The 19,610-nt window shown below is 40.8% G+C and overlaps 1 protein-coding gene across 4 annotated transcripts in view; it reads left to right on the top strand.

Annotated features, from left to right (window-relative positions):
• pde4d (phosphodiesterase 4D, cAMP-specific) overlaps positions 1-19,610 on the top strand; it is a 193,660-nt gene that overhangs the window by 131,180 nt on the left and 42,870 nt on the right. The window contains exon 1 of one of the 4 annotated variants that reach the window (XM_023299082.3): positions 3,203-4,153. The exons of the other annotated variants lie outside the window; for them this stretch is intronic. Coding sequence (XP_023154850.2) covers positions 4,065-4,153 — 89 coding nt within the window. The 5' untranslated portion in view covers positions 3,203-4,064. Of the gene's footprint in view, positions 1-3,202; positions 4,154-19,610 lie in introns of those variants that run through there. 4 annotated transcript variants of the gene reach the window in all.

Below are 19,610 nucleotides of genomic sequence, written 5' to 3'. Positions count from 1 at the left end.
AGCTAATAGCGAGGCACAGTAAGTAAGTTTTTTTTAAGCAATAGACAAATCTTGGTATGTTGTATAAGCCATATGAGAGCTTAAATCAAAGGATAATCTTTCGTGTGATGACAGATTTGTACAGTTAGTCACACTGAAAAATAGTTATTCTCAACTCGATTGGGTGCAGAATTCCAGAAGACTTCCAGAAGACATCATAAAAGTGAAATGACTGATTTGTAAAGTAGTGTCTCATTTATTAGTTGCTGTAGATCTTATTTAAAAACTGTATTTTCTGAATGTGTATGCACAGCATATGCTCTGTACATACATCACTAGCTACAGCTGCTGCTTTGTTGTAATGCAGCATATTTTTTGTCTAATAAATGAAGTCCCTCCTGCTTATCTTTTGGTCTGCCTTAAAATTAGAGTCATAAAAACCTCTCCGCTCCACAAGTGAGTAATTTTTTGGCCACTTAAACATTCTTCACATTCTACAAATGGCCCTTGAAGCCTCTATGTCCCCATTAGATGTGGGAATCTAATTACAAATATCTGATTTGAAGGGGGAATGAGTTAACCTTTGCTGAAATGCCACTGCATAACCATCTGTGAATGGCAAGAAGGAGTACTGGGCCTGAAGCATTTCCACGGCGACATACAGAGTGATGGACAGTTGGCCTACCTCAAAGGAACAATGTGATGCGGCCCAGTTTTCTGTCAATCTCAAGAGAGATTTGCTTTGCTATTTAAATGTAGAATATGGAAGCGTTTTATATTAATGTGACAGTTGAGTAGCTGCATCACCGAATGAATGTGCTGGTTTAGATTTGATTCGTCTTTCAATTTACTAATTGTGGTACAGAAAAGTCATTTTGGCTTCACATCAATTACATTGTGTAGTGAGGTGTTAGTACACAATAGAGGACGCATATTAATTATCATGTTACAGAGCTTACAGCACATTGCTTAACGGGCTTTACAACTTTATGAGCGACACTTCTGTTGCTCTGAAAACACCTGAAGCGAAAGCAGTCATGCCACTGGCGGGCTGTCAGACCTGCTCAGTGACTCGATTGTAGAGGTTGTTCAGCCTGTGTTCTCTGGACAGTCGATCTGCAGAAAAATTAAGGAAAGTACTTTGCTAAATGTCAGTACACATGAGATCGATACATTCTTGTTCCGTTATGTAATCTGGCCCTTTTCCCCCAGATGCCCAGTTACAGAGACCAGCCTCTAATGTAATGGAAAAGGCCTCCTGATTCAAATATGATGTGATATTTTGTAGATGGGAAATACATTGTTCTGCCTACAAGCAGGGATCACAGGTGATGATACACTACTGCTGTTCCACTACTTCACATGCTATTGTGTTAGCGTAATGTCGGCTACATATGGTTGTGTCAAGGTTTCTGTTTCCTGCATCACAGCTGCATTTCATATTTAATTTATTGTTCATCAATCTTACCTCATTCTGTTGCTGCTGCACTTTCCTTCAGTCGTTTTTTATTTCTCATGGTAACAGTGTTTTTCTTTTCTTCTAAAGGTGCTGGCATGTGCATCTATTTCAACCTTCTACCATACCTTTGCTCTCCATCTCTCATTTGCTGTCAGCCTTGCTTTCTATATCTGCACTTTTTGTTTCTGCCTTTACACTCACTTTAGTTTTTCCTCTTTCCTCTGGTCTCTCTCTTTCAGGTTGCAGGATGAGTCATGACAGCTCACCAGTGTTGGGCAGAGCAGGGGCCAACAACCCCCAAAGCAGAGGCTAAAATGATGCAATACTACTCTTATACACGCACATAAGCACTTGAACATACAGCATATATTCTGTTATTAGCGCTTCGGTCACAGTTTCCATTTGTATGCAAGATGTCTGACGAGATTTGAGAATCTGAGTGACAGATGGAGAGTTGTTTTCTCTGAGTGTACATTATGAATCACAGGTGCTTCAATGCTTTCTCGCTGCTTTCCTTTTAAGACACTTCAATTTAATTTTTACTCCCTGTTGTTACTTAAACTGTCAACCCTTGCCCCTCTACACACAATCTACCCACATATCCCCCGAGAGTTGCCTTTCTGTCTTGATTTTCCTACAAGCAGATTTGCCAACATTCAGCGCTCCTCCACCCTGTTTCAAGAGTGGCTGTTGTGGCAGAAGGTGCAGGCTTACAGAGGCTGTGAGGTGGTTTGACTTTTGGCAGGAGTTGAGAAGCTGCTGACGTGTGTGTTGGGCAGGATGTGTGTAAGAAGCAGTGCTGGATCCTGTTTTTCAGACCGCAGCAACTGGAGCTTAGCCACAGCTATGGTTTTTATAATGTAAAACACACACACACACACACGCACACACACACACACACACAACCTTAGTGTGTTAACCCCAACTTTGACTCATAACTTCCTTGCCAACACCAATCGTGCAACACACAATTGAAATGTGCACGCAAAGTCACTCTAACACGTGCAGGCAAACAGAGACAGACATGCTCTAAATTACACTGAATTTAACAAATTGTAGATTTATCTGTTATCTTCGTAAAAGACAGCATGACATTTACTCTTTCTAATTGCTGTTTGGCTTATAGGCAGAATTACAGGCTCCATCTGGAGCCCGAAGCCGCTGGTGTAAGAACAGAGGAATGCATTATACCGCAGTAGGGCAATGACATCCTGTATAACAAGTTTCTTGAAACAAACAAGCCTTGAGAGGCCCCCTGCATGCTCTTAGTCGTCACACACGCACACACTCTATGCTTTGCAGACACACACACACGTGCGGGGAAAAATAAGTTGGCATTTGCTGTGTGGCTTGAAATTTTATGGTTCACTGACGTGCATGCAGACACTGGAGACAGACGGAAGGTGTGCATAGAGTAGCAAAAAACAAACTGACGCGGCAACGGCAGTGCTTGCGTTATGATGAAGGAGGGCTATAATAGAGACAAACACACACCACTCGAGAAACGAAGAGTAGAGAAGAAGATTCACGGGGAGGAAATGAAGGGAATTACTTACGTCAACATTTCTATCGCAATATTACTATATACACTAGAGGCTCCCTGTGTCACTATGTGCTCTCTTGTGTGTAAGCAATTTGTACATGTGCAGACCTGTTCCTCTCTGACTGAAGTGGTAAGAGGATCAATAGGTTTAGCTGACTGTATGTGGCAGGCACACCTATTACACAGGATCAGGACATCCCACTGACTGGAGCGAGGAAGGAGGAGGAGGAGGGAGACGATCAGCAGCCAAACAGAGAGAAGGGGAGACACTGAAGAGACGCTTCACTGTGTTTTTTTTTTCCCTCTGTACTTCCTCACTTCCCTCCATGGGAGGTTGTGAAAGGGCAGAACAGAGAGGGAGACACAAAATCAGAGAGACAAAGGGGGCAAAGCTGAGAGGATGAAAGCGAATGTGAGCCTGTGAGTGACTCTGTGGGTAACATGCTCTGTCATGCTGGTGTGACTACCGCTGCCTCTCCAACCGGCGTCGCTGGCTGTCAGGAAAAGGAATGTTTTCCGGAGAAATGAGCCCCTGAACCGGTTCACCATGTGGATGTGGGACAGCAATTTCCAAACCTTTGCCGGAAGAATCCCACGGAAAAAAGAGCAGCGGCCGGAGAGCTTAGCTGGTCTTGCTGGGTGGCCGCCTGTGTGCTCGCACTGCTGAGACTCTCTTACTTAAAAACTGAGTGAACTCCGGGCTTAAGTGTGCTTCCAGTCCCTTCTAGTTCATATTTCTTTTTACTCGCCACTTTTATTGGGATTTTTATTTACCTTCTGGAACCCAGTGGATTTTATGGTGCTATATAATTAGATTTTTAAGATTGCCTTGATAGATGTAGGCTGGCTTTTTTTGTAATCATGCCCTAGGACCAAACATGTGAAGCTGGAAGTTCAGAAGGGGCTCTTTTACCAGAGGACTGCTCTGAATGTGTGCATCACAACAGTGAACTTTACTATGGAACACTGTCTTTTGTGCTGGGTCCCACAGATATTGGGGGGCTGTGTCTGTAGACAGATAGTTAAATAGGAAGGGGGCGAAAAGTTAACAGGAAGGGCAACCAGTCCTGACACAACTTCAGTATGAAGCCTGGACAATGTCCAGGTGTCCCCAGCGATAGGTCCATGATGCACCTTAGCCATTTTCCATTTAGAAGGCACTCCTGGATATGGTGAGTATTAACAGTGCTGATGGTTGAGATGCATGTGTGTCTTTGTCTTTTTATGTTGCTGCTTTACTGTATCCCTACAGGAGTTTGTTAATTAGTTAATTTAAAATACATAAAATTAGGAATTGGCATGTTAATCTGTCAGCATGCTTGTTGTTTTTATGATATTGTAAGTGTCCCTGTAGTGCTAGCCTAGCCCAGCCCAGTGTCACTTTTTTCCAAGCTTGGCTCTGATGTGTTCGGGGGAAATTTATTGTTAAATGGGCCAGACATTTCCTGTCATTTTCTCCCACACGAAATGCTTCACTTGATCCATAAACGTGAGGGCAAGTCTCAAACAGCAAGCATACAGAGGTATTGTAATACTGAGACTGCGTTTTCAAGGCTTGGAAAAAATATCTTGATGAAAGTGCTGTGTTGTTGGGTCTTGCTTTGATTAGTCATACTTAGGCTGGGTATCTTATGGGAATAGTTGTCTCCCAGCTGTGCTATAAACTGGGAGGGACGCAGAGCAGTCAGTGATGTCATCAGAGTGGGCTGCTGGGATATGAGCAATGCTCGAAGTTCTAACAATGTTTTTTCAAGTTGTTTGAATTTTTCATGACAATCAGGCAAAAGATATTTAGTCACGTCATGACCTTTAACAAGTATTGAATTTGTGAACTGAGCATCACCTAATAAATTGAGCAAAATTTTGGACCATTTACTGATATTTCCAGCGGAGACAGTAAAAGAGAGCTGGTGAGATGTAAATAGAGCACAAAGAAGAAATGTGGAGGAACAGATGAACTTCATACAGACGTCACAGCATACCAGAAAACACACATGAGCGCGTCCACCCAGCTATTTCAGACTCGCTCATGTACATACACAGACAGAAACAGGGCTGGCCTCTTACTCAGGAAGCAGATTACAAAGGAAATATTCCTTGTAATCTGTGAACATTGTGTAAACAGATACACAGCAAAACATCCTGGTTCTTGTCTCTCCTCTTGACACTGTAAGGATTATCGTACATGTGCTGCCAGGCTGTACAAACATGCACTCAGATGCAATAATGGGTAACTGTAGTGTAACATTAGGATGAGGGAGCCTTTAGTGATAAGTCATGTTTTAACCCTCAGCACTTTAAATCTGTTTCAGTTTTTCACTGTGAAATACTTGGAACATATTCTGCCCTTATTTCAACTTATTCTCCCAGTGTGAGAACTTGAATTTGCCGAATAATTAAGGGTAAATAGCTGTCACTTCCATCACAAATATAACAATGGTAAAGAGAAAGACTGACAAACTGTATTAACACACACTGGCTTTCATATAGTCTTCCCTTGGTGTTGCATGTCTTTGATTAGTTTGAGATTTTTAAAAAAAAATCTGCTGGAATGCATTTTGTTGCTGAATTGAATGGGTGTAGCAAATCTAGTGAGTGTTGGGGCAACAATTTAGGGCTGTCAGAGTTGTCAAAATGAAGCATTAGTCTGAAAATGGGAGAAGAGCCTGTCAGACTCGATTTTAGCCACAAGCAGGATTTTTTTTCTTTCTTTGTCTGCACAGTAAATCGACGTAACGTGCGTGTGTACGAGTAAAGAGGAGCTTTCAGGAGGATCTGTATTATTCATTGCACCTTGATAATGGACTAGTCGCCTTCTGTTTGTGTCAGACCTGTGGTGTACAAGTCAAGTACAACAACAATAAGCCTTACAGAGATTACAAGAAGATAAATATATTTGTCTGAAATATGCTTTCATGTATGTACTCACACAGACATGAATACACAAGTGGATTTGTTGAAAAACTTTAAATGTTAAAAGAACATTGTTAAGTCTTCAGGTATTACACTGCAGAAGTTTATGAAGTCAACTGAAGAAAATTTTCTTCCACCATTGATTGGTCACAGTGCACTGACTGTTCTCTACCTGCTAACCTTATTAGCTTAAATGGACCATAAATAAACATGAAAAGCTAGTATTTGTAGCATATTAAATCAATTTTATCTAGTTGTTTTGCACTTATAACAATGGATTCAGTGCAGACCAGCGTGCACCCTCCCACATGCATAGGATTGCCGAAAACAGAACTTAATCAACTGGTGATCTAATAGGGAACTGTTGGGGAATCTAACACAAGTTACTCATGTTTCTAGAAGAAATGCCATTTTGGTTGTAGAGATGTGATATGTAAACTACGACTTCTTAATACAAGGCAGGCCATTTTAGTTTTATTTATACAGTACGGCACCAATTCACAACATGTGCCATCTCAAGGAACTTCGTATAGTATGATAAAGACCTTAGAAAATTATTTAGAGAAACTCAGCAAATCCTACATTTTCTTAGGATTTCCTTTGAGCAACCACTTGGCAACAATGCTAACAAAAAAAATATAACCTTTGTCCACTGATTGCAAGGTTGGTGGTTCGATTCCTGGCTCCTCCACATGTCAAAGTGTCCTTGGACAAGACACTGAAGTCTAAGTTGGTCCCGATGGTAGGCAGGCGCCTTGCATGGCAGGTTTGTCGCCATTGATGTGTGAATGGGTGAATGAGAAACATTGTAAAGCGCTTTGAGTACCACCGAAGTAGAAAGGCGCTAGATAAGTGCCGACCATTAACCTCTACCAGGCCATCCATTTTTGCCAACATGTAGTCACACCAGCTACTTCTTTGACCTGGTGTCAGTAAATTTTAAGCTGACTGAGTAAATGTTCAGGAAATGTAGGCATTAAATAACTTAGACCTTGCAGTCTCCATTAGATGGGTGAGAAAACGGAGTGTTTTCCACGCAGTCCATTTTCCAGGGGTAATCTGTTATTCCTGCTGCCTAAAGTAATGGATTAATCCTGAAAGGCCATCGATGTAGTGCGTTTCTGCCATTGAAACTAACGCCGACAATTGTCTGACCAATGAGAACTTGGTCAGATTAGAACATATTGACCGACCAGTCGATCAGCAGCCCTACCAGTAGCATGATGCTCTCTCTCTTTCTTTTCCTCGCCTCACCACATTATTGTTGGGTTATTTTTACACCAAACTGTATTGATCACTATACTGCAAGTCTGAATGCATAACATTCATGTAAGTAGACGCTCGGAAGCTCTACGCTGTCTACTGATTTTATTCTATATTTTGAATGTGCAGCGTCTTCCCTCCAGATCCACAATGAATAAACTGAGATATATGATTATCTAAACTTCATTAAACACTAACCAGAAAGGAAATGAAAAGTGTGTGTAGTAATCCAATTAAGTGAATCCAGTGCCTAAGAGACCAGAGAGGGGGAATAGACAAGGCTATATTTAGAACAAAGAATGGAAATGCATTGCTCCATTGCTTTTCTCTTTCCTTTGCTCTACTAAATGTTGGAGATTGTGTAGTGTCAGTGGATAATCACTGGCTTAAATATAGATTTTTGGTGTACATTTTCTCTTGCAAGTTGTTGAAGGACATCAAGTGTTGCTCCCTAAGCCCCTCTTCTCTTCCTCCTTTCCTTGCTTTCGTTGGCCCCAGGGGTGGCTACCTCAGACACACCACATTTTGTCACTACAATAAAAAGACACAAGGCATTGTTATCTCATTTCTTTGTGGCGTTCTCCCACTGCACATTGTCACTGATTCTGGTGTTGCTGGGTCAATCTCAGCCAAACTTTAGATTGCTTTCTATCACTTGGTTGGGACTGAGGCAGAGACAGCAGAGACCCGCTGTCAGTTTTGAGGAGACAAAGTCATCAGTCACTGTTGTCCCGAAGAACCACCGGCACTGAGTGTGTGTGAATGTGTGTTTGTGAGACATACACAGCCACAGCACACCTACAGCATCAATCTCTGCCAGCTCACTGGGCAGGTGATGCTGATGTACTCAGCCTTATTAAGGGTTCTCCCCATTCACTCCCCTTAGAAAAGTCTCTCAGCCTAGCACTCCTTTCTTAACACCCTTTCTTCCACTGCATTCTCTTGTAGAAACCTGGCTGCTGCTGCTGCTGCTGCTGTGTGTGTGTGTGTGTGTGTGTGTGTGTGTGTGTGTGTGTGTGTGTGTGTGTGTGTGTGTGTGTGTGTGTGTGTGTGTGTGTGTGTGTGTGTGTGTGTGTGTGTGTGTGTGTGTGTGTGTGTGTGTGTGTGTGTGTGTGTGTGTGTGCAGTATATGAAATGATTGATATCCACTGGACTTATACACAATACAGAATTTGTTTTGCACTTTACAGTGCAAATGTAGAGCATCCTCAAAGGAAAAATGACTGAAAGACATACAGTGACAAGAAACCTGCGATATTGCAGCTTTCAGATACAGTATATTCCAATATTGCTGGCTGTCTTAAAGCGGTGGACAAATCTGCTTGTTTCTCCTCCATATTACTGGCTATGCTTTGCTTTGGTGCTTTGATTGGCACTACATGTTGCAATTTTGAGTTTAAGTTGAAAGCAACAGTAATTGTTTCTAGTTTACAGGTAGAATTGCCAGCTACACATCCAAACTGTAATATTTCGACCAAGGAGGTCTTGTTGGTCTGGTTTCTTTCAGTATGATTGAAAGCCCCTCTACCATGCCGAGGTATCAGGACATCAGGGGAGGCCAAGCTGTGTGATTTCCTCAAATTAAAAACATATTGCTGTTTACTTTCATTTTGCCAGCTTCTGGTCAGACATAACTGCACATTATCTTGTCTTGTGACTACCATTTTAGCATCAGTGATTCTGTTCCAGAGCAATTTTAGTCAAATTCAATGAATGCTTGGTCATGTATTTCTAGCTGTCTGTTCCGTGTGTGTGCTGAAAAACAAAATCCAGTGTTCATACATGACTCTGGCTCTGTAAATGAATATACTTTCTGCACCTAGGGGTCTGTCGCTCAAAACGATAACAAAAGATGTAGTTTGGTGATGTGAAGTAATTTCGCATCATGCTAGTTGTTGTCTTCACCACCACTGACAATGAAAATCATATTTATGGACAAGATAATTTGTTAAAGCCATATTCAAGTTACGTTCAGTCACATGTATTCACATTATGTCATTTCATTCCAAGGTATCAATACATCCATTTCAGGGAAACTTTGATGCAAATGAAATGCACTGTTACATTGAATTAAATAACTGATTTCTCTGGGTTTCAGTATTGTTGGAACGATTTGGGATAATGTACATTTCCAACAAAAGAGGCATTTCAGTACAGTAATGTTACATAATATACCTTTAATCATATCCCCAGACTGATCCGTTTTAACTTGTCCGCACCACCTTCAGCCATACAATGAATCATGCAGCTGCGTATGGTGTGACAGCCCGGTCTGGCCACGAGACCTATGACTAATTAATGAATCTTGAGCAATATGTGCAGCAGAAGAGCAGATCATGTGGTACACACCTTCTCAAGAAAGGCCTCATTTATGATTGTATCTTAACCAGTTTCAGTTTTAGCTAATGTGAAAGTCAGGTCTACATTGTGTAAGTGCTGGGACTGTAAGAATTAAGTGGAAACTATTGTTTTCTCAGATTTTCCATGAGGCAGAGCAGTGTTAAATTGATTACAGCGTTACTTGAAGCATGACAGACATGTTCTTACTGATATGTTGGAGGCTCTCGGTTTATTCTGCACACAGAGGAACACACCCTGCTGTTGAAACAAAGATTCCACTGATTCACCTTCTCTCTGTTAGAGAATCTCATTTAGCTCCTCTTTTGAATTGCTAAATGATCAGTTTATTATTTCACACTTATTTTTTCAGGACATCTTGCTGTTAGTGTGTACTTCTCTGTGCACACACAGTGAGTGAGTCATTGAATGCTGGCAGTCTTAAGGTACTTCTTTTTCCCAGCTTTCCACTTGTTTCACCATCCAATTTATCTTTCACACCTTGCTGCTCTTGGATTTGTCATTGTGTTATTCTGCCACTTATTTGCAGTTGATCCCTTTTTCCTCTTTCTTTGTCCTATGTGTTGTACAGGAATACCTCATGTAGTAACATGAAACATACCCCATGAGATTATCAAGAGGCAGTGTTGTCATTACTCATTACAGTATCCCCAAGCCAAAAAACACACTTTGATTTTGGCCCACTATAGGTCAACACAGTTTAGCTGTATTTGCATTATTAAAGGGATTTAACATCTATGTTTTTTTTTTGTCCACCAGACAAAAAATAAAATGATTCAGCCTTTGTGCATATTTGTCTGCTGCTAAAAATACAATAATATAACATGTCTTGTTTGTGCCTTTGCATCAATTTTTGGATATCTAATGAAAAAAACAGACTGCTATTACTCAGGATGGTCTATCTTCATCCGTTAAGCTGCGAGCTATGATAAGAACATGTTTAGCAACAGCTCACGACTGAATGTTTTCACTGTCTCTTCACCTTACTCTTTCATAATTACAGTATATAATGATTAATGAATACAAATCAAAAGGACAGAGTAATAATGCGCTCACAACAAAACCAGGTATGGCTATGTGACACTGTGGTTACATAAGTGTCTTATTGAAAACACGGTCCACATTTCCTCACAAAAGCCTTGAGGCAGCGTTGACATCATATTCATTTTAAATATCTATTTCATTTCAATTTTATTCATTTCTGCCTTTGCTGTCTTCTGCTGCTGTCCACACAGCAGCTGCCAGATAGGGTATTCAATCTTGTGTTCATCTCCAGCACAGAGGCAAGAAGATGGACAGATCAATAAGAATACAGCGTGGGAGCCAGACATATTGGAGGCAGGGGATAGCCTGCAGGTGCTTTTGTGGGCTCCTGATAAATCAAGAGCAGAAATGTTACAAGTTAAAGCTGTGGCCAGGGGAGCTGGGACTGATGTCCAATGGCTGATGTTTGTACTAGTTAAGTGTTAACTGAAAAGTAGGTAATTTCCAACAACATTTTTTTTGCGAGCCTGTATAGTCAGCTGTCCAGGTGGCGGTTTGGAATGACTGGTGTGATAAAATGTCTGAGTGTAGTGCATTTTATTTGGGTTTTTTTTTTGTTCTTTTTTGAGTAAATTAGTAGTTTAATCCTCCCAACTCCAAAAATGTAATTAATTTTTACATGTTTTACATTTTGAAAATTGAGTGTCTTTTGTTTTGGAATGCTGGTTTGACAAAACAGGCATTGTGAAGATGAGCTCTTTTGGATATTTTTGGCTATAATAACGATTTTTTTGCAGTTAAATTAAAAAAATAATTCACAGATTAAGAACTGTTGAATCCCTAATTACAGCCATATTCTATGCTCTGTCTAGGTGCTTTCAACTATATACTGTGTAAAATTGCTGATACCAACTGCAGTAAGAATTTCCTGACATTCAAATGTCAATGCTAATTCAAAAGGGCTGATGGCAAAATGCAAAGAAATAGGAAAATAGCATTATAGTGCAGCTGTGTACGTCACTATTTGACCCAAACAAAACCTGATTTTTGCCAACTGATGTTATCATGGCCAGCCCTTTCCTGGACGGACAAAGCAGCTCTCTGAGAGCAGCTTGTTATATACTCCCACCGCAGCTAACAAACAAACAGTTGTAATGAAACAAAAAGACGTGGAGAATAGTGTTTCAAAGAAAACAGTGTGGAGGCCTAGCCTTGGGGTTTTCTTAAAGATACAGACTGAATGGTTTATGTGTCACTACTTGCTCGCTGTCTGGAGGTGGGGTGGTGTCATCTGGCTTTGATTTCATGGCTGCCTCTTTTGTGAGAGGCCACAACTTGACTGGGATCCCCTTTCACATTTTGATTTCCAAACATGTGTTGACTTATCCAAGGAAATTACTCTCATTCTCAGTAGATCTCATACTCTGTCAGCTGTTTTTAGTTCAGCCACCTCCCTTGTGGTCTGCGCTGCAGACACGAGACATGGAACATCACAAACGTTATGGGAATTAGCAGAAAAACATGGTGATGACGATGTTCATCTCCAGAGGGAATTGCTTGTGACGATGATGGTGATTAGGATTTCCATGATGACGACAGCGTATATGAGAAGGCATAGAAACAGATTAGTAAGGCTTACACTGGGAGAGGGAGTCCCCTTACACACACACACACACACACACACACACACACACACACACACACACACACACACATACCTGGCTGGATTTGAAATATTACAGACTTATGCAGTATTATAATTCCAGCTTATGCTTACCAGGAAGTCTGTGAAGGTAATGGAAAGTGAATTACTTGTCAAGTTGTATTTGTAAAGTTTTATTTTGGCAAAGACAATGGTGCATTACAAAGTTTAGCTAGAGAATTCAAATCAACCCTGTAAGCATAACTTGGACAGTTGGAGTTTTCTGGTAATTGTTTGTTTCTGCTCTTTCTCTTTTGTTCAGTTTTATGGGTGCATTGTGCGAGACTTCCTTTGCAAACTCCACATATCCAAACTCTTTTTATAACCAGTGTTTAGTCTACATATTTCGCCTTCCTCTGTATTTTTTGCAAGCACTGGCATATTAAGAATGCATTTGTTCAGTGCTTCCTTAGAGGAAACTCCCACTTGCACAACCCTAACTGTTACTTCTCATCCATCCGGTAAGAGAGTCTCACATTGCAGAGTGTAGAATAACACTTTCTCAGCAGGACAAGAATGAACATGGACAATGACAGCCAACTTGTGCCAACACTAAACAACACCAATTACCTGCATTTATTATCCACTTGATTTGGTCCATGCTACAGTTGTGCTGACCCAGTTTGCTGACTGCTTCATGTTTCACATCCTTTCAAATGTGCTTTTAGTGGGTTGAGTTTGGGGGAATTGGTAGGTTCATCTGCGTTGCACTGCAGTAAGGGATATTTTGCTCAATTTCCCTGCATCTTCACAATATAAAATGAATCCTAAAGGTGCTATAAGCATTTACATTAGCACCACTACCAAACTGTAAGTTTGACGCTTGTCAGAACAGACCTTCACAGGAGCCTCACTGACATGACATGTTTAATAGGACAGCCTCTTGTGCTAAAAAACAAAAAACCTTGCAATCTTGGAAGCGTGTTTTTGAAATTTCAATAAATTATTTTTGCTTGTAAGAGGAGTGTGTTTGATTGCATTTTAAACACAAAGGGTTACAGGAATAAAAATAATCATTTATCCATTTAAATTTCTACACTTGTACCATTCTCTTTTTTACTGACCATCTGCGGTATGTCCCCTCTGTGCTGTCTTTGTTTTAATTTTCGGCTGCTGCAGCTCTTAATTTCCCTCATTTGCCACACTTACCTTATTTCTCTCCATTTCACTGACATGAGACCGTGGAATAGCTGAGCTAATAACCCTGTGATATGAGTGGGCTGTGTTGCCAGATTGGTGACATTTTCCTCCGCTTTAATTCAGCACAGTTATTTAGGAAGCTATTAACAGTACAAAATGAAAAAATGAAAGAGCTTGCATACCTGTTGTGCAGTGTAGTATATATACAGCATTTAACAGAAGTGCAGTATTGGTGCACGTAATGATTCAAAATTACACCACCTCTCAATAATTGCATTTTTTCTAAGTTACCAAATAGAGTGTTTTCTCTTATGAACGATCAAAATCATAAGCTGCACTGAACATACAGGCTCCAAACTAGAGACATAATGCAGCAAAAGTGAATAATCTTGTGATCACTGGCACAGATGTTGGTGAAAATAAATCTGTTCAGTTCAAATTGGGTCCAGCATATTTTGCATGAACATGGCAAGGGTGCCACAGTGACTTCATTGTCCTAACAGTGAAACACTTAGGTGGAAATGTGATAATATAGGGTTGGATGAGTGCAAAAACTGTTGGGGAGATAACAGTTATAGATGACACCATCTATAGATAAATGCCTGTGGATATATTAAAATACAGTCTCAGGAACGTTGCAGCAAAAACAGAAAAGAGAAAACTATGGCCTGCTTGGGGATTTTGTTGGACTTGAATCCATCGCCATGTTTTAAAGAGAAAAACTGAAGAAAATAGTCTTGGAATGGCAGAACATCTTTCTAGAAATTTGGACTATAGTGTCCTCCATGCTGGGGAGAATTTAGTCAGTCATCAAATTACATGTGGACATCTGAGGTGTTGAATAAAATAGAAGATTTAAATCTCAGTAATGAAAGGTGTACTGACTTTTGTTGCACTGAATTTCTACAATAGGGCCTATAGTTAGTTAGTTTTTAATTTTAAGTAAGAGTAAATATCCCACTGTTTAATTTGAAATTAATGCAATTACTGTAAGGTCATACACTGTTGTTATTGATATTTAAGTAATATTGCACAGAGCTGTACTCACAGCTGCTGAATACTGTAAGTAATTTCTTAATTTTCTTAGACCAGCTCACTATTGACCTGTCCAACAACACGGCTATGCTTCAGTGAGTTAGGGTGGATTCATACCATACTGGTAAATTGTGTATTAACCGTGTATAGATAGCTGTTTCAGTAATTTAGGAATTCTGTGCATTGCTGTGTGAACCACCAGTTAAAAACTGTCGAGCCACATGAGCCTTGCAACCTGCACAGTGAGTGACACTTGGATAGATTCACCCTGTTGACGCTAAATTTAAACCCTGACACCCACGTCTTCAGACTGGGTAATTCTCACTTCATTTGTTCTATTTTGATCATGTCTTAAATGGGCACTGTTTATCATTTTCTTCTTCGCTGAACTAGGTACAAATTCTTTTAAAATGCTCTTCTACACTTCACTGTTAAGCTCGTTATTTGCATATCTGTGGCTCATGTATAAACAATGTCTAGACACTGTTGTGCAGTGAAACACCAGGAATACAGTGTTTCTGGAATGATGGAAACAGACAATGAAACTGTGAAACCTTCTACATGTTTGTTGTTCAGGGATTAATCTGAGCTCTTTGTGTTCAAAAATAAAATTTTGAATATAGCATCCAGTGTAAGACCGATTAGGTAGCCACGTCACAAGATAACACAAAACAAAAAATGTAACTCCCATCAAACCTTTCTTACTTCTCTGACTAGAATTGAAAATTGTTTGCTTTAATGGAGAGGTATGCTTAATATTGTGCATGTAGGGATACCGTGTAATTAAGATACCCGCTGTGACGCTTGTGTTTTCTGCATGTGTTTTGAGGAACAGCTTAACCTGGATTACCTGGACTTCGGCAAGAGCATCCTTGGTGTACACTGGCAGGGCATCCCTTGCACACGTAAATTTGAGTCCTCAGCTCTCACACACTCTCAACAGCGCAGTGATGTCATCAGGGTTTTAATGAGGGATTACTCTGACATCACTGGGACTGCTGCCAAGTTAAACCTATTAGCTTCACCATGTGCTTGAGGTGCACTAGAGCTAGAACTGTGTGCCCATGTGTGATGCGTAAGAGCTTTGTGCAGTCCGTGGGGCTCTGCATCTAGTTACCGTCCATGCATTCACCTCACCATTAATGTGTCCATTAAAAAAATGGTCTCAGTTTGCCAGAAAAACAGTGTATGTCATGTCTATAGCTGAGTATTTACTGTGGTGTTTTCAGTTACCTGAAGATCTTCTAAATAGAAGCAATTCAGGACCATTATCATGACATTAGTTGTCAGTATGTTCTGTCAGTGCACATTTTGCATACTGCCCAAAGCGCGCAGAAGCTCATCAAAGTTGTGCTGAAAACTAATTTCATTTAAGGTTTTTGTTCCACTCTTTTGTGCCTAATGCAGCACAGCAAACTTCATTTACAAGACCGCTTTTGAGATTAATGATTGACGCTGTGATCTCGTTTGGCTTGTACAAGCACAGGCTACTTAAACTGTTTTTTTCCCAGATTATAAAACCACCAAATAGCATCAGCCAGGATTATAAACAGTCGCTTTTGTTGGTGTTTGAGCCAGTGGTCTGGTGACTTTGTATGTGTACCGCAGCTAACTGTTTGTGACAGTCAGGTCTTAAAACCCAAGCTTTAGTAACAGCTACATTTGTAGACTCAGAGCAGCATTTCTTTTGTGTGTGTGTGTGTGTGTGTGTGTGTGTGTGTGTGTGTGTTGTGTGTGTGTGTGTGTGTGTGTGTGTGTGTGTGTGTGTGTGTGTGTGTGTGTGTGTGTGTGTGTGTGTGTAATGTTTAAGTTTGCTTGTGTCGAACATATTTGAAACCTTGAGACACAAATCTTGAAGTATGTGTCTGCTTTTGTGTTTAGGAAGATTGGTTTTCAAGTACAAGCTATTCTGAGAGTCTTTCTCATCATGAGGATGCAGCACTTAAGATTTTGTTGGCTATTATTCTCTTGAAGTAAACAAAAGACATTACTTTGGGCAAATGGTAATGAGCAGTTTTTTTACAAATGACATTATGACATGTTATAGACTATACAATTAATAGATTTGTCAAAAACGTCCATAATTCAATAGATTTCGAAGGAATGAAAAGATTTGTTAGTTGTAGCCCTTTCTAAATCTCATAGGTTGGTTTGCCAGGTCTCTGATGGTGATGCGGCTCTGAGAGCTATGCTGACACAAATGTCTTTTTGCCTCTGAGACAGATTTCTTCATGCTGGTCTCGGTACATGGTTCTCACATTCATGCTGTCCAGCATCACTTCAGCTTCAACACGTCGTGACTTTCTCTCCCATCACTCACGCTCGGTTGTCAGTGTATGCAGCAAAATGCCCACCACTTACAGTACACACAGGCACAACACAAGTAAGAGCTTTTGTTAGTGCTATCTTCAGTGGTCACGCTTCTCTAGACTTTTTTTTTTTTTTTTTATTTGGTGGTATCTGTGCTTTCTGTTCGCCTTTGTGCTCTGGTGAGTCTATGAGACAAACAATAGTTCAGCCAGTTTAAATCCTCTTGAGCCTGTGAGTCAGCGGGTATAAATAAAGCACAGGTAAGTCATGCATGACTGCTGTGAAATATTAAGTGGCTGCTGTTAATAACTAATGTCTCGGCATGAGCCACAGTTACATTTCTCAAGGAAGCGTTTGGATTGATCATTTTAATGAGGGTATGTTAACACGCACGCTCTCAGCCCTCAGAAATCATTGCTTATTGTATCACTATGCTCCATCTTTCTGTCGATGACCCTGTCATTCTCATTTTCTCATTACACAGTCTGCCGTTCTGTCCTTAGCAACTGAATGCTGATTGGTTGTGAGGACCTACCTACCTGTCCCTTTTGAATTCTGCCATGTCGCCATGGCAACCACATCATAAACATGAATCTAGCAGGGGACTGTGAAGGCAGGCAGCTATGTGAGTGTAGTTGAGGCGAAGGAGTTGCTCCTTGACACACATAACAACAGCTGTTTTTAAAGCTGGCTCAGAGCTGTTCCTCTTTACACACATACAGTGCAGCATGAATCTCAATTACCATTCTATTGTTGCTCCTAATCCCATTACCTGTGCTGATTTACATACTTGAAAACAAATATCCAGTCGTTGTAATCATATTCAGTTTCCTTGCAACGGCAGCAGAGGTGCAGTTGCCATGACCCTAAGCTGCGACAGTAGCTTATTTTTCATCACGCTGCAACACTCTTTTGCCCTTTACTTTCCTATAGAATTCAGTTCACAGGGAGGCGCTTTCTTGATGGACAAATGAGCTGCAAGAACATGACAGATGGATAGAAAGCAAATCCCCTTCCTTCCTGTCACTCTGTGACTTTTGCTGGACAAAGCTTTTCAACAGAGGCCCAACTGAATAAACCCGTTGCCCTTCTTGTGTCTCTTAATTCCTCACAGTCCATCTTAACATTTGTCTTAGGAAGCATCCAGTTTAGTAAGATTATCTTCCCAAACTGCTGCATCTAAATCATCACATCATTTAAGAACCCTTATGTGTCGAAGCATTGAGAATAATACTTTTCATGTTACACAAGGTATCAGTGAAGCCAAGCTCTGATGCACTGGTAATGAGGTTAGGTATTAATTCATTTCTTTTTGGAACTGAAAAAGCTAAATATTGAAAACTGTAAATTACTGGAAGCTGTCATAAAATGCCTGGTCAGATATAAGCTTGTCTGTACATGTTTTTCAAATAGTTCCAGCTTAAATGTAAATTTTTAATGCTTGAAATCTGTGTGCTTTACTTTGTGGTTCTTATTGAGATCATTTTTACGTACTGTAACACATGATCAGGGATCACTGTCCTTCAAAAACTGAGAAAAGAGTTCAAAAGTGAATGAATGTAACGGATGAGAATGAATTTGCGATGACACTGACAAAGTACAGTCTTCAATGTGCATTGGGCTCATCATGGCCACTACACAAATTGATGAATTGAATTTGGGGAATTTGGAGTAAAAAAAAAATCATTTGAGTATTCAAGGTCTAGTATTTGGTAAATCATAAAGCAGTCCCCAGCTACTACTAACTAACAACTTGTCTGCTCCTGTGACAGTCTTCGCTCTCCCTCGTCTTCCTCTTTCACTAGTCGCCTTATGTCGCCTTAATGTCCTGCTTCAAATTACCTAACGCCCCTGATTCCATCCTCACTCTGCTCTGTCCCAGTCCCACTTTGTCAGGCTGCATTGTCCCTAAATCCCTAGATGAGGTCGCTGACCCCACCACTCATCAGAGGAGAGCTCTTGAAAGCCTTCCTCGTCCTTCTGGCACGCAGCCAGTTAGTTAGCTGTTGGCTGTATTCACTTTAGAACCTGAAACCTACCACCTGGCCTGCACTGATTACTCACTACAGATTTAAAAAAGAAAAACTCTCCTACTGTATTTTCTATGTTTTTCTTTTCAATCATAATGTCAAAGTGCATTACAAGTGTAGGAAAGATGAGCTGCTGTTTCTTTAAACAATGAAAATAAAATACGGTTGATTATGTAACTATTAATAGCAAAAAATGTTGAATTTTAATGTAGATTTTTCTTCTCTCTTTCCTGGGTTTAGTCACATAATTTCAGTACCTAAATCCGAACACCAGACTTGATCTCTGTTACGCACATGTAGAATATGACTATGTGATGCAGCTTGTATGCACATGCTGCAGCGTTCAGATACAGTGGTTCTGGTTTTATGGCTTTGAGCCTCTGGGACGCTGAGTGACGACAGTCGCTCCGTCACCTGGCGCTCCGTCTCAGCACGTCGCTCACACTGACAGTGTGCGGCCAATGCTTGTGTTGCAGACTGTGTTTATGAGAGTCCGCAAGAGAAGCAGAGATCTGCATGATGCTGGTGTGATGATCTGTATATATTTGATCTGTTCGTACATGCTGCGGTGTGTGCCTTCATATCGCTTGCGCTTAGACACCACTTGAGTGTTTGTGCATGTGGGTGTGCTCATGTGGTGATGCTCAGATGTTCAGTGCGAGTGGAGACGCCTGTTGTGTCTGTCATTGCATCTGTGACTTTGACAGCCTCCCTGTCCACCCAGGGGCTGTTGTCACATGGTGGCTGCTTCTGTCAGAGCTGAGAAGGAGCTGTAATGCCGCAGAGATTTACTGCTTTGTGCGTTTGTGCTGCTGTTTGCTGTGCTGTTGCTTACCTGTACTTGCAGTTGAAGAGAAGACTGCCCCCTGCTGGTAGTTCAGAGCAGAGCACTCC

This window comes from Amphiprion ocellaris, chromosome 6 (genome assembly GCF_022539595.1).
Source record: "Amphiprion ocellaris isolate individual 3 ecotype Okinawa chromosome 6, ASM2253959v1, whole genome shotgun sequence".
Classification (NCBI taxonomy): Eukaryota; Metazoa; Chordata; class Actinopteri; family Pomacentridae; genus Amphiprion; species Amphiprion ocellaris.
Note: the sequence above shows the minus strand (reverse complement) of the source record. Positions and strands in the feature narration are given on the sequence as shown.